We start from the raw sequence: 16,533 nt of genomic DNA, 5'->3' as shown, positions 1-16,533 counted from the left end.
TTAATTATGAAAATTCATTATTAAATTATTGAAAAATATAATTGATTATTTTTAACAATAATGAACAGTAATATTACATCAATTATCCTGTATCAGCTATCGTCTATAGAAGGCATTAGAAGACAAGACGGAGGTTCGGCAACGTTGTTCTCCTATCTTTGGTAGAGAGTTAGTGGGAAGGATATTTTGAATATTCTTTCCGAAAATGGACATTGATATGTCCAAATCTCCGCCAATTTACCTAGATGCATAACATATTATCTTTAGTTATTCAAATTGGTTTTTTCGTACCTATACAGTTCAATTGGTATCATATATACAGTTCAATAATTATTTTCTTAGTCTATATTATGTAAATTCATCTATAATTTTGCTGTATTGTAAGCTATTGTATATAAGTGTAAAAGCCAGTATATATTGTTGTAAATACATGAATAAAGTACTCAATCAATCAATCTCTCCCCATCCACTGTCATTAAACGTGGACCTCACTAGGCTATATATTAGTTAACTTGAGAATGAAACACAAACTAAAGTAAAATCTGGTTATAATTAATCAGACTTCTGTGGAAGAGGTCTAAACTTTTTTCTCGTCGAATGTTCATTTTAAATCAAAGTTTGTTCGTTCTATTTTGCAGAATAATTGTTCTAAATGAAGCAGAGAACTGTAGCAGATCTTTGATATTGTCCACTTTAAATCATTCTAATTCAATTTTTTTTTGTTTTATTTTGCAGAATAATTGTTCAAAATGAAGCAGCGAACCTTAGCAGGTAATGTGGCAGTGGCTGTGTTCATCCTAGCCATGTGGTCGATCATGGTGGCATTTTTCTCAGCCAGTTGGTTGGTCAGCGATTACAGGATATCTGGGGCGCAGTTTGACAGGTAAGATCTGTTACATTTTGTCCTGAAACTATTTATTTATTCAGTTCATCATATACATCTCACTCTGCAATCTAATCATAAGGCCAGTGTGGAGAATGCTACTTGTTACTTACTTACCTACTTACTTAGCTCAAAGTGAGGGTACCGGCATAGAGAAACAATAGCATAAGAAGATATCCCATGGTATAGGGCGTTTATGTCGCAACTTTTACTGTTATCTCAAGCTGATAGTCCACGTAGTTCTTTCCTGTGAAGCTTTATGACGCTGGTAGTCTCTCATATTGTGCCGTTCATACACTCTTACTCGATCAAAACAGTGAAAATCGACAGTAATCGGCTTGAGATAACAGTAAAAGTTGCGACATAAACGCCCTATAACATGGGATATCTACTTATGCTATTGTTTCTCTATGGTACTGGCTACCGAGAGAAAACTGACCAAACTCCTACATCTATCCTAAAAAATCATATTTGAATCCCATGTGGTGGGAGACGAAGGTTCATTGTTATAACTTGTGGCCTCTAATACAAATACTCAAAAATATATGATGCAATAAATGATAATCTATAAATATGTTATCCCTAATGATAATCTATAAATGCAATACATTGTAATGCAATTTAAAATTGTTTGTTTTATTCTAATTTATTTTCAGGTTGTGATTTTCTGTAGAAATTAAAATGGACATAACCTATGTATAATATTTGGACAATTTGATACTAAATTAGGAAATTGAAGAAGTTTTGGGCAATATCCTGTTTTTTTTCATTTCTGATCATTGTATTGTTTGTGCTTATCTAATGAATGGATAAATAGATAAACATCACCCATGCACAAGCTTGAAGCCCACATACATAGGAGCCAAGTTCTATAACAAGCTACCGACGCGATTCCAACAAGAGCCGTATCCCAATAAATTCAAATTGGAATTAGAGAGATATTTAACTGAAAGAGCTCTTTATAATATCGAAGAATATTTTGAATGAATTAGATCAGCTCCTATGAGTTGAATTGTATTGTATGTTTGTATTGTTGTATTCTGTAGATGTTTTATTCGTTATGTATTTTATTTTCAATTGTATCTAATCAAAGATATATATTTTTGACTCTATTCATTGTATAAACTGTACAAATTTATGAATAAAGAAATTATGGAATGAAAAGCTTTTGTGGACATCATAACCCTTAGCAAACAGTTGTTCAGCTATTTTATAATATTTTTTTAAATGATTTTGTTTAATTTTTGTGTTTTTATTTGTAGACTGGGTCTATGGATGCACTGCTTCCGATCGTTGCCTGATCCACATGACGAATATCAAAGGAGATTTTTCAGTGGATGTCGGTGGATCTTTGATCCCTTCACAACTGGATATCACCAGATCAGGGGATACCTCATGCCTTGTAAGTTCAACTCAATCGTAATCTAAATTTGAATGTTATACAATATCATCTAATGTAATTGGACAATATTTGTGATTTGCAAGCTTGATGAATAGGTTTTGGACTTGAAGTTTTTGTGGAAGAAAAACATAAAAGTCATTGTGATAATAATTATCAGATGACCAAACTCAAATGATTATCTTTTGTTATTTTATAACTAGGAGATTTACATATTTTATTTATTGTCTTCAAGCAAGCCTTCGATAGCATAGTGAGAAGTGAGCTATGGAAAACATTGGAGCAATACGCCTTACCAAAAAAGCTCATTAGTCTAGCAAAAATGACAATGAGTAGGACTGCAGCAATGGTCAAAATTGGTAATAGAAGGAGCAGCACTTTTGAATTTAACACAGATGTCAAACAAGGCGATTGACTATCTGCAATCCTATTCAATATTGCATTGCATACAATATGAAGGATTAGACAGGGGAAATATTTTCCACCGAATGTATCAGGTATGTGCATATGCGGACGATGTAGCAATAATTGCAAGACGGAAAGATGTCCTACAGGAAACGTATTTGTTGCTAGAAAGAGAGGCGAATAAGATTGGCTTGATAGTGAATGAAAGAAAAAACGAGGTACATGAAAATATCAAGTAGTCAAGCAAGAAGAGTTCCACAAAACCTCCGAATTGGAATAAAATCTTTCAAGGTGTAAGGAACTTCAGCTACTTGGGGGTTGAAATAAATAACGAGAACAAGATGGGTTACAGCATAAAGCAAAGAGTATTGGCTGGAAATAGAGCATACTTCAGTAACATGAAACTTTTGAAGAACAGGCCATATGTAGGAACACGAAACTTAAAATATATGAGAGCCTAATTCGACCTGTTGTAACGTACGGCTGTGAATATTGGACGTTAACAAAAGAAGACAAAAACCATTTAGGCGTTTTTGAAAGGAAAATCCTAAGAAAGATTTATGGTCCAGTTAAAGAAGGAGAGGAGTGGAGGAGAAGAACTAATTCAGAGCTCGAGGCATTGATAAAAGGCCGAAATATTGTAAAATTTATTAAGGCACAGCGGCTTAGATGGTTTGGACATATCTGTAGAATGAACGAAAACAGAATGCCTAGAATAATATTCAAGGAGAGGCTACATTCAAGAAGAAAGATGGGAAGGCCGAGAATAAGATGGGAAGATGAAGTGAGAGACGATCTCCAAAAAATGGGATATAGAGGATGGAGACAATTAACAGAGGACCGAGAAGCGTGGAGAGCTGTAGTGGAGGCGGCCAAAGCTCATATTGGGCTGAAGTGCTAAAAAAAAAAATTTATAACTAGGAACATTTTATAATAATCTCATCATTTATAATGATCTTCCATGATCTGTAAAATCATAGAGAAACAATAGCGTAATGTTATAAACTTATGCTATCGTTCTCTATGGTATTATTGTTAATCATATTACAAGTACATTCTTTATCTTGTTAAATACTTCTATAATTTCAACTCAAACAAAAGTATATTAAGCACAAGTACTTTAGAATTGATTAAGAACGATATTGTCACAAGTTTTTGACCATTTCTTTAGAAGGTTCTTTCTCTTCACAATTCTTTGAAGCTTACCAAAATTCATTCTTCTTGTAACCACCTATATATATTATGGAAATAACTAAATCGGTTTGAGCAAATCCTCAAGTGATATTGTCACACTTTAGTTTCAATAACATTTTAGGCCTGGTTTGATCATCTTCAACTATTTTTCAAATCTCCACGATAGACCCAAATTTTGTTCAATATAATTATTTTGATGCGAGTTTAATATTACAGACATAACCCTATTTCGGTATCTTCAATGTTATCTAAATGTGGAAGGATCTATGAAATAAGGAAGGGTCTACATTGGTATAGTTTGGATTCCAGTTTCTGTTCTTGTAGACTTGACTTCAAGTTTGCGAAATACATTCACTTTACACAAATGTCAAGAAAACTTGAATTGAAGGGAACTTGACCAATGTGAACGCCACTGTATGGTATACATACACATTATTTAATCAAACACAAATGACAATATTGTTAACCTAGGAAGCTTTTCCTCAATTTTCCAATATTACTTGTTGATTTTTAATTCAGTTTTGTTTGTGATTCGCAGGGTTCATAGTGATCACCCAGTTCTTCTCTTTAAACTTTTTAGACAATTTTCATATATTACTATCAATAATGTTTAATTCTGTTCTGTCTATGACTGCAGGGTTTATTTATTTATTTATACAATATGACAATTTCCACTGAGTCTAACAAAACCCATAGTGGTAGAAAACAAAATAGCACTGTACATGAATAAACTATAAGTATTAAAGTAAAAATGAAATTATAATAGATGAACACAGTAAAAATTAATGTAGATTACTACAAAAACAAGTTAGAAATAGAAAAATAAGAATAAAAAAAAGTCATGCAGTTCGTGAACCCATGCAAAAATCATTATCTACATTTCTTAAGTACCGTAATTAATTATTTAAAAAAAGGAATACAACTTCTCGCTACCAGCCATAAGTCAATACCCAGAAGCAAGAGCTAGGTGTCGGTGCACTCTCTTTTGGAATAGTGATAAGGATGGGGAAAGGATGGCAGAGCATTCCATTCACGAGACGCCGTAACATAGAACGAAGCTCCGAAAATTGCTGTTCGATATTGGGGTTTCTGAAGAAAGAAGCGGTGAGACCGAGGGTTCATAGTGGTCACCCAGTTCTCTGTGAACTCAGTAAACTCTTTTGTTAATTTTCATATATTACTATCAAATTACTAATTGTGTTTTGTTTGTGATTTGCAGGGTTCATAGTGATCACGCAGTTCTTCTTTCTGGTGGCCTTTGGAGTGGTGTCTCCTTCATTCTGTTCTGCTATTGTTCTCTGCTTCGGTCCAGGACAGAAACGGTTCTTGCAGCTTATACGTCTCATTGGGTTCATACTGGTTGGTGCAGGTAAGGACTAAAAATATAAATACCTAAATAAAATTAAATAAAACAAAAAACAAAAACATGTAGGTTGAATTGATTCTTCAATTCTTCTTAAGCTACGATTAACATAACCACATGTTCTTGTTTAACAAAACAGAAGAAAAGCAGACTTATCAAATACTAGTAGTTCTGTGAACAGTAGACCTCACGCAGTATTCTCATCCACAAGTACCTGATTGAAACTATAGACCTTTTGGAAATACAGCAATAGACTGGCTTCTCCACACATCTGTGTTATCACTTGTCAGCTGATTTATGATGAATAATTCTATAGTCTGATTTTTACTCTAATATTGGCATAAATATGAAGGAGGCTCCTTTTTCCTTTCATATTATCCTTGAAATTCAAAATTTCCAAAAACCTTGTATATACGTCGACGCGCAATTAAAAAAGGAACATACCTGTCAAATTTCATGAAAATCTATTACTGCGTTTCGCCGTAAATGCGCAACATATTAACATTTATACATTCAAACATTTAAACATTGAGAGAAATGCCAAACGTCGACTTGAATCTTATACCTCACTTCGCTCGGTCAATAAATTTGTAAAATGAAATGTTCAGTTAACTTCATTGTAAAAGCAATTTTTCCTTTTTGGCACTGCCAACATGAGTAACACTTGTGTGTTGGCAGTGAGTTGTAGTTCATTTACACTATTTGCTATGCAGTGACAATGATTTCGAAATACGAAAGTACATAAAAGGAGATGTAAAAATAAAAAAGAGAGGAAAAGTTAGCTGAAAGTCGATGTAGGGAGGCCACCATGATTTTTTTAAAGAATTTATAAAATTGTGGGTAGGATTAAATCCGGATTTTTATTATTTATACCAAATGTTAAATATCTAAAAAATATAATATTGATCAATTCACAGATCTATACAGTTAGCTTAAAGAAAATATTTTGGTATATCCAATTATCCATACTGATGTGTAGAGCAAGAGTGATTTTTTTGGTTATAAAATCATTGGGAATTTTGTTTACCATGTAATTGCTAAAGTATGTTAATTGATGCCTGCATGTTGTAAGTTTTTTTTATGAGATTGATATTGTATTTATTGTTTAACGTATACAGACGTTATAATGGCAGTGGAGAAAGATAGGAGAACAGCATTGCCGATTCTCTGTCTTGCCAATGCCTTCTATAGACGGTAGCTGATACCGTTATTTCTGATGTAATATTAGCTGTTTATTCTTGTTGAAAATACAGAACAGTCCAGGCAATGAATGCTCAAAAAAGGGTATAAAGGGAAATGTTTGGAAGACAATAATTTTTGACTCCGCAGTTCTGTTTAGGGTAGTAAGGAGGTAAACATGTCAATAGTCCCCACCCCTACCCCCTGTGCTAAGAGGGGTACAATTTTTTTGTTTTTCTCGCATAAAACTCAAAAACTATGTATCCTGAGGACTTGACTGTTATATAACAAACTAAAGCTTACATAATTTCATACAATATTCATTGTATAACTCTTTTTATATCTCCTCTAGTTTTCGAGAATATCCACTCTTAAAAGTGTGACATTTTTGAAAAAAAACACGTTTGCACCAATTTTTTTTCTATTTTTGCTCTTATAACTTTTTAAAAATCCATGGGAAAAATTCATGCTGATTATGAGCTCATAAAGCATTAAATTCTCTTCAATTTGATGCATAATTTCACACTTTTACGAATTTCCCAAGATCTTTTGCAGCAGCTTTAGTGTTGAGGGTGGAATCTCCATTTTTGCAACAATAGACCATTAGACGAAGTAAATTTGGAGGGAAAGTTTTAAACAAAATATTTGACTTTGTAGCTTTGTTGAGATTAGTTAGGAGGAGAACATATCAAAAGTCCCCATTCCTAACCCATGTGCTAAGGGGATGAGGGTGGTTTAAAAGTTGCATTTTTCAGCGTTTTGCTCCCACGCTCATATCTTGAGACCAATGCGTTCAACCGACATAACTAACTACTCAAAAATGAAGCTTGATAAATTCTCTAGGTACTCTTTTTGTTCAGTGGAGTTTTGTGTTATTCCCAACAGTTCCCGAGATATTAGCTCTTGAAGGTGTGCAATTGTTAAAATAACAGGTTTTTATCCAATATTTTGCTCTTTCAGGGCTTATAACTCTCCAACAATGCATCATAAAAACTTATGCTTATCGTAGGTTTGTAGAGCATTGAATTCTCTTTGAAATGATGTATTATTTCACTATTCCAAGTGTTCCTTTTATTGTTATAGCAGCTTCAATATAGGGGGTGAAATTTTCATTGCTGCAACAATTGATCGTTTGACAATGACATTTGAAGGGGATGACACAATTTTTGACTTTACAGTTCAATTTGGACTACTTAGTAGATGAACATAGCAGAAGTGCGCATCTTTATCCCCTCTGTTGAAGGTGTGTAACCGCTGACTTAACACTTGTTGCAGAAATGAAAATTTCACCCCCTACATTGAAGCTGCTATAACAATGAAAGGAAAACTTGGAATAGTGAAATATCTTGAGAACAATGCGTTCAACCGACATAATTAACTATTCAAAAATGAAGCTTGGTTTTGTTCAGTGGAATTTTGTGATAGCCTATTCCCAACAGTTCCCGAGATATACGCTCTTGAAGATGTGTAATTGTTAAAATCACTGGGGGGGGGGGAATCAATTTCATTCAAAATTGTTTTTCTTGTAAAGTGTTTGTGTTTTTTCAAATAGATTTGATTGAAATTTGTTGGCGTTCGCAGGCATTTCGGGCGGCCTAGCCGTGATCGTGTTCGCGCTGTTCGCGAACCGGGACGGATGGATGCCCGGACACAGCAACAACTTCTTCGGCTGGGCGTTCGCGCTCGCCATATCCGGTGTCATCGAAACGCTGATCGCTGGTTCGCTGTTTCTATTGGAGGCCAACATACAGAAAAAGAAGCAGAAGTATCTGGCCAATTCGCAGCAGAAGTTCGAGCTTGAACAGGAGACCAAGGCCTGAGTTAACGGTAACACAGCGGAGGAAAACTGGACTGTTCACACCATAGAGAAACAATAGTGTAAGTAGATATCCCATGGTATAGGACGTTTATGTCGCAACTTTTACTGTTATCTCAAGCTGAATACTGTTGATTATTGTCGATTTTTACTATTTTGTTGGGCTGAGAGTGTATGAACGGCACAATATGAGAGACTACCTGTGTCACACAGCTTCACGGGAAAGAATTACGTGGACTATAGGCTTGAGATAACAGTAAAAGTTGCGACATAAACGCCCCATACCATGGGATATCTACTTACATTATTGTTTCTCTATGGTTCACATACTCTCGGCTGGGCTGGGTAGGGATAGTCTCAATAATTAGAGTTCAATTAGAACTTAGAGAAATTATATTCTTACTGTATTATAACTTACCCTGACTTTCATAATGTATTGTGTAAATACGCCTTGGTCTGTCGGAATTAATTGGAACTTGTGGAGAAAAAGAATAAGAAGACGAAGAAGATGTGAATACGCCTTAGTTAAGAAAAAGAAGGAGAGGTAGAAGAAGATGAAGAAGACAAAAGAAGAAGAAGGAAGAAGAAAAAGGTGAAGAAGACAGGAGGAGAAGAAGATGATGAAGAAGAAGAAGAAGAAGAAGAAGAAGAAGAAGAAGAAGAAGAAGACATGAGGAGAAGAAGATGATGAAGAATAAGAAGAAGTCAGAGGGAGAAGAAGATGATGAAGAAGAAGAACAAGAAGAAAAAGACAGGAGAAGAAGAAGGAAGAAGACAGAAGAAGAAGAAGAAAAGTGAAGAAGAAGAAGAAGAAAAAATTGAAGAAAAAGAAAGGAAGAGGACAGGAGGAGGAGAAGAAGAAGAAGAAGAAGAAGAAGAAGAGGAAGAAAAAAAGAAGAAGAGGTAGAAGAAAAAGAAGAAGAGGAAGAAGAAGAAGAAGAATAAGAATACAGGAGAAGAAAAAACAGGAGAAAAAGAAGGAAGAAGACAGGAGAATAAGAAGATAATGATGAAGAAGAAGACAGATGAGAAGAAAGGAATAGATGTCACTTGCAATCTCATGTGAATAGCAATTATTTGTAAATTTATCTGAATTAACAATTTTTATCAAAGTTAAATCTATTAGGCTACTTAGATATAAGTGTATCAGACCGTCCAGTGTCTTACATATAGATTACTTAATTGATGACGTAATGTATGCAATACATTAAAATTATTTTAGACAGGTTCTCAAGCTGTTGCTTGTTTTTTTTTTAGTATTACGTAGCTACGCTGTGCAATTTTATTAGCTAAAAAATTATTGAAAGACAGATTTTTCTGTATATTGGCATGTTTTTGTGGAATTTATTTGAAAAATATGGATATTGGTATGAAATTACTAAACTCTGAACAACACTAGAGTTTTGTCTCAGAATTACTGAATTGTTGTGGGTTCTAGTGGAAAACTAATGTGTTTCTTCGGATCTCATTGGACAATAATACAAGGTGCGGCAGTCAATCGGGCGATTTTAAAAGCGTTATTAAGAGTGAATGATTAGATTTATTGACATGAAACATACAAAAACACAGAGTAAAGATAGTAGCATTTAGTTTGCAAACTCAAAAAACTAAAAAAATAGAAAAGAAAAGTCTTATTTTCGAAAAATAACATCTGTCAGATATCCACCATGTATGCACTCAGTAAGTCTTCTGCTAACATCGCTCATTACTCTAACTACCGCTATGTTCTCTGTTGTACGCACTTTTTTTGCACTACCACCTCTCTTCTTCACTGTAGAACCAGTTTCCTCAAAGTTACGAACCCAGGTCTTTATGGCATTGGCTGATGGAACAGCATTATTACGATGAATCTCGAACTCTCTTCTAAATTCACGCTGAGCGATCACATAGCTGTCCCCGTTTTTATAAAATGCTTTTACGGCATAAGCACGCTGTGCTCCTGTCCACTGCTCCATTGCTACTAAAATGCTTTAAAGTTTTCTACACGATGGGCGTAGTAGCATCGTTCTCCCCACTCCAGCCAAACGAACACAAGCGCTGTTGCAAAATCGCCCGATTGACTGCCGCACCTTGTATTTTGTCATTGATTATAAATAATGATATACTTGATTCATTATAATTATTTTGACAGGAATTTTAAAAGAATGATCTTGAACCTATTATCTAGGTTGTTACCTATTCTGCAAAGTTTTGAAACGTTTATTCGATAAAAAAAGTTCAGTAGATTCACAAATTTGAATGTATTCAATTACATCTTTCCAAATGTGGACTAATCTGTATTGTTTGGAATTTAAACATTAGTGTTTTATTGCGTTTTAAAAGTGTTTATATTCAAGTTTAAAATTTTTTGCAGCAACTGAAATATTTAGTGCCGGTTGCACAACAGCCGGTTAAATTTTAACCGTGATTAATTCCACGAGAACCAATCAGAGAAGCTGTCTTTTCAAAAACGCTGTATTTTCTCGTGGAATTAATCACGGTCAAAATTTAACTGGCTGTTGAGAAACAGCCGGTTAAATTTTAACCGTGATTAATTCCACGAGAACCAATCAGAGAAGCTGTATTTTCTCTGATTGGTGCTCGTGGAATTAGTCACGGTCAAAATTTAACTGGCTGTTGAGAAACCGGGTATAATTTATTATTGAGTCGTTTCAACGGTATATAATAATGGAGAAGGTATTGAGGTTAGTGAAATCAGTTTTTACTAAATTTGTGGTCTTCCACAAAAGTGAATTATTTTTGTGACTCATTACATTCTCACTGTAATCAAGTCTCAGCTTCAATTGTTGAAAATACATAATCTCTCATTTTTTGTTTCATCATTCCATAATTTTAATATCAGAAACGTCAATTAAATAATCTTTACTCTCAATAGAGGCCTTAGTAGATTAATATACTAATCAATGACTGCTATAACATCCATAAAGACTTCAATATGATTTATAATATTATAGACTTCAATATGAAAACAAAAACAATGTGATTTTCTGTAAAGTGTGAGGTTTTTAGCTCGAAAATTTTTAGTTTCAATCAAAATTTAGACTTTTTGAATAATTATTAAGTTACTGTTCTAGATTTTTTGATTCTAGGCTCTACTAGTATCTATTTGGTTCAAAATTTTCTCGTTTGAAGTCTGAGTATTGAAGAGCATAAATTTTATTTTGAAAAGTGAAAGTGACATATCAACATTTTGACTTGGACAGTACTGTATAATATAAATTGGAAATGGGACAGTTTTGGGCATGAGCCTGTTGTGCCTTTCCTCATCTCAAGTATTTGTACACAATGTGATAAATAAATAAATAAATAAATATTAGCTGCTAATCATCAATGTATTAAAATAGTTACACTTTTATTCATTGACATGATTTATTTCACAACAATTTTTATTGTAAAGATAAATAAGAAAATGCACAAAGCAATATTATAAAACTGAACTAAGATATATATACTATTACTATGAATCACCAGCTGCCTTAAAACATAATTCATATAGGACACAAAAGCACAAGAACTGTATCTAGTTATAAGCATTGTTCAATGTTTTCACTATAATTTCATTATATTATAGGTACTGAAATATAGAGTTTATAAGACCAGCACAGGAATCTCTTAAGCTAAGTTCACACCAAAGTTATTAACAAAGTGTTAATAACTTAATCCTTATGGATTCTATTAGATTGAACATAACTTTTCATACACATGATGAACATATGTGTTTGTCAAGTTCCGGTCAATATTATAGAATCTATAAGGATTAAGTTATTAACATTTTGTTAATAACTTTGGTGTAAAATAATAACTATTGTAAACGCAGCTTAACAATATTTTATCATGTTTATTAAACTTTCATAAAATCCACTTTTGTAAATAGTTTCACCTTTATTATTAGTAGTATTACATCAAATAGTATTATTCATACAATTTAATCATCTAGTTAAGACCCCTCACGGTCCTACTAATATAATTATATCGTACTCTGTCAATAATATTATATTATTGTACTCTCTATTCCATCCATTCAGTTAGTCTTTTTTTAAATAAAATATATGTTTATTCATACAATTTAATCATGTAGTTTAAGACCCTTTACGGCCTTACTAATATAATTATATCGTACTCTGTCAATAATATTATATTATTGTAATCTCTATTCCATCCATTCAGTTTAGTCTTTTTTTTTAAATAAAATATGTGTTGTAATCCATTCTCGAATTACTATCACACTACTTAATCAGATCAAGTTAAAATTAATCTTCATGTTTTCTCATTAAGTGTAAGTTATCCGCAATTAAATCCAAGTGGCAATAAGTATGTAATTGGAAGTAATTTTATCAAAAGTAGGCTATTTTTTGAAATAAACAGTATTATGTTTTGTCAGCTCAAATTCCTGCAAGCTCATTGTATTCTCAATTAAACATTACTCTCTCTCATACAAACTTTCTCAAATTCTCATCTCTTTATTCTTGTTAAAGCTATAGAGCCTTGAAAAATGAATCTCTGTTGAAACTGTTTTAAATGCAATATTACTAGTATTTTGAAGCATATTTACACTCATGATATTATGAAGAATACTCTTAGATCTTGTTTCTTGATTTTAAATTTAGAAATTATTTCAACATTTTGAGATTTATTTAATTCATGGTTTCTTATTCTTATTGTAAAACCACTTGATGATCATGGAACTTCAATCCGTCCTGTTAGTCTTTTGTGATCGTCATGTTGAAAATGAAATACCTGTCTATAGTTTATCATCCAATTGCTATGTTGAAAAATACTGTAACTTTTCAGGGTAAAATATGTATGTTGTAGATGTTTTATAATTTTTATTCAAGTGTTACATTCTACATAATTTTGAACTTAAGCATTCCGCACCATTTCTTATTATGTGAACATATGGAAAAAGTTACTTTCTAAAATGTTGATTTTTATACTGTCGTATTGTTACAGTTGAATTGAAATTTTCATTCAAATCTAGCAGATTTTTAAATGATGTATTCTCAATTTTATTCTATTCTTATTCATTTGTCACATGAAAATTATTTTACTGTAATTTAATCTTTAATTACATTTAATTAAGCTACTGCCTAATATTTCCACTTTTATTCTATATTTAGATCTGAATTTATAATGTTATTGAAAATGAGAAATGATAGTTTTTATATAATAGTATTATTTTCTACACTGTTTACATGGAATTGTTAAGATTTATTGAATTTTTATTGTCAATACTTGAAATAAAATACATGTTTATTAATGAGTCCTATATTGCTTTTTGAAACCTGTGAGTACAGTCCAGGTCCTGTAGCTTTGCCTATCGGTGGAGGGCCACTATAGACTACCCGTTCAAAAACATAGAACATTCTTGAAAATGTATTTTTCCTACAGTTACGTTGAAAAGTGGCCATTGCTGCACTGATTACAGAACGCAAAGAATCACTTTTCCGCTCTAGTGCGGGAAAATTTTTTCTGCACTCCAGATTTGCAACATGGCAACGCAAAATACTTAGTAGGTTATATGGAGCAACAGTGCAGCAAATCAAAATGAAGTTGGTAACAGTGACTGCTGTGGCTGCTATAGTGAGCAGACGTGCAACGAAGCACAACGCGCTAATTATTATTCATTATATATTATAACCAAGGACAACGAGGACTTTAGGATTTTAGGATTAAGGTTTTATCATAATAAAATTACACAGAAAAACATTTGATGATTTCAGGCAATTTTACCCATAATTACCCACTTTTCATATTCAATGGTAACTGTAGGAAAAATTTAATGTGAAATACGTGCGCAAAGTTCCTCTGCTGCACTCAAGAAGCCATTCCGCCCTCGCCTACGGCTCGGGCGTAAACGTTTCTTTCGGTGCAGCAAACTGTCACTTTGCGCACTAGTTGCACAAAATGCACAAATAACTATTTCCTACAGATACCTTGAAAAGTGACCATTCCTGCACTGATTACAGAACGCAAAGAATCACTTTTCCGCTCTAGTGCGCAAAGTAGTTTTACATTGCGTACTCTTAATACTTTGCATATTATCTTGCAGCCATCCCAATCAGCTGTTGACATTGTTGGCGTGTATTTTGAATGCGAATTTGTTTTATCTATATTTTTTCTGATTTTAAAATAAATAAAAATGAGAACCAACTCATTATATTATACATTTGAATATTTTTAATTATTCAATATTATTTCAAATAATTTTTTTCATTCATAAATTGATTGGTGAAAAATATTTAGTAATTAAGATTTACTCAAATTTTCAAATTAATTTAATTCTTAATTTGAATAAATTATCGATTATTAATTTTCAATTGGATTAAAAGTTTAAAATAAATTTAAGTTGTTATTAATAACAAAATTATGCAGACAATCATTTGATGGATTTCAGCCATCATTTTACCCATAATCAACCACTTCTCAAATTCGATGGTAACTGTAGGAAAAGTTTAATGTGAAATACGTGCGCAAAGTTCCTCTGCTGCACTCAAGAAACCATTCCGCCCTCGCCTACGGCTCGGGCGTAAACGTTTCTTTCGGTGCAGCAAACTGTCACTTTGCGCACTAGTTGCACAAATAACTATTTGCTAAGGAGGAGTTAATATAAGCACCTCTAATGAACGCGTCCAACATTACGATTACGTAGGCATCTGAGATTGTGTAGCAAAAAACGAACCTTCGATATCATTAGTACCTATTTAAACGAACAGCAATGATGGAGGGAGATGAATGAATTTTCTCTTTTTTGTTCACTGGTATTTTCAACATCCATTACACTTATGAATCATAATATAATTATAGTTTCATCAATAATTATTGAAAAATCACTTTGAATTTGAAACTCATATACTTGAGTATTGGGTTTTATTGTTTTCCTTCAAAGTTTAATGTAATATTGTTCTCAATCCAAGGAAGCTTATAGTTGAAATTATATGTATTCGTCTTATTCATCTCATACTTTACTTTACTTTACTTTTCTTGTAAAGTAATCTATGTCTCATCTATGTCTAATAATTAGTCATTCATCTTATATTAACTGTGTAAAATATTGGATGCACTATCTATTTGTACAACAAATTAACAAATTTTACTGTGCATTTAAATTCGGAGTCAAAGTTCGGAAATTATTAACTGTACATTCATTTTAGAGATTTTTATTTAGTCCAAATATTTAGCTTTAGAGCTCAACTGGTCGTTTTTTGAGCAGTGAAATGGTTTGAGCAAACGGAACCGGAACGTAGCGCTTGGGCGTGGTCGGTTGCGTTGGATTGTGCAATCTCTGCCCTGCCTTGCGTGAGTTTCGGATGCTGGGGTAGGAACCTCTCTTCCTCCTCCTCCTCCTCATCCCCTAACCACGCACTTTCCACCCTCTAGCTCTGTTATTGAACTTGAAAATTCTCGAATGCTCGGAATTCGGCTTTGCGCACCGATTGTGATGCTTTTTGTTTGAATGTTTTAAACAAACAATAGGCTGGAAATTTGCCTCTGTATTACAGTATCTTGAAAATTTTCACGCATTTTTGTAGTTCTACTTCTCAGATCGTATAATATAATATAACTTTTTCAAATTTACAGATAAAAATTTGAATTTTGCATTGAATTGTCAGAAATTTATAGCTTAAAAATACAAAAATATTATCTCAAAATGTTCAAAGTTCGACAAGAGGGCCCTTTTTGCTTTCCGCCTCACATATATGAGGCTCCCGATATGCGGAAATTATCTATATGAATTCATTGTATCATTGTTATCGATCATTTATTCATTTTATAATGATTCACTGGAAACGCTTATTGATCTGAAAACGTTCATAATGACTGTGTGTATTTCATAACCAAATACCTGTTAAAATTAATTATAAACAAATCATTATTTCTGATACTGTATTAGGCGAGATAAAGTGATAACTATCCATATTGAAAACAGAATGTTCTTGTGTTTTCATTAAATTGTTTGAAAGTAATATTGCTTATTACTATTCATTTTTGTAAAACTAGAATGATAATTTCATTCTAGTAAAAGCTATGGTTTGTTGGAATTACATTTCTATGTTAATACAAATATACAAATACTTGATTTGTCAATAAGCTTATAATATTTGACACTCAAAGATTAGTTGATTTTACATGTCAGAATCTTCTCTAAAAAAATATTATCATCAAATTTCACTCTCATATCTGTCGAAGTTTGACTATTTTACAACTCAGTTTCTACTACCATAATCTCAAAGCTCAACTACATAATATTCAAAGCTCTCGTGTCGTATGAACAATTGCATTCAATTTGCATTATA

General features: G+C 32.8%; 1 protein-coding gene across 1 annotated transcript; it reads left to right on the top strand.

Annotated features, from left to right (window-relative positions):
- Positions 1 to 714: 714 nt before the first annotated feature.
- On the top strand, positions 715 to 8,899 carry LOC120353963 (transmembrane protein 182-like). The gene is made up of 4 exons (XM_039439519.1): positions 715 to 883; positions 2,146 to 2,285; positions 5,101 to 5,250; positions 8,005 to 8,899. Exons 1-4 carry the CDS (start codon positions 750 to 752, stop codon positions 8,241 to 8,243), a joined length of 663 nt encoding a protein of 220 aa, XP_039295453.1. The 5' UTR covers positions 715 to 749; the 3' UTR covers positions 8,244 to 8,899.
- Positions 8,900 to 16,533: the final 7,634 nt, after the last annotated feature.

Source organism: Nilaparvata lugens, chromosome 13, assembly GCF_014356525.2.
Source record: "Nilaparvata lugens isolate BPH chromosome 13, ASM1435652v1, whole genome shotgun sequence".
Lineage (NCBI taxonomy): Eukaryota > Metazoa > Arthropoda > Insecta > Hemiptera > Delphacidae > Nilaparvata > Nilaparvata lugens.
The sequence above is the reverse complement of the archived record's forward strand: the minus strand, read 5'-3'. Positions and strand labels throughout refer to the sequence as shown.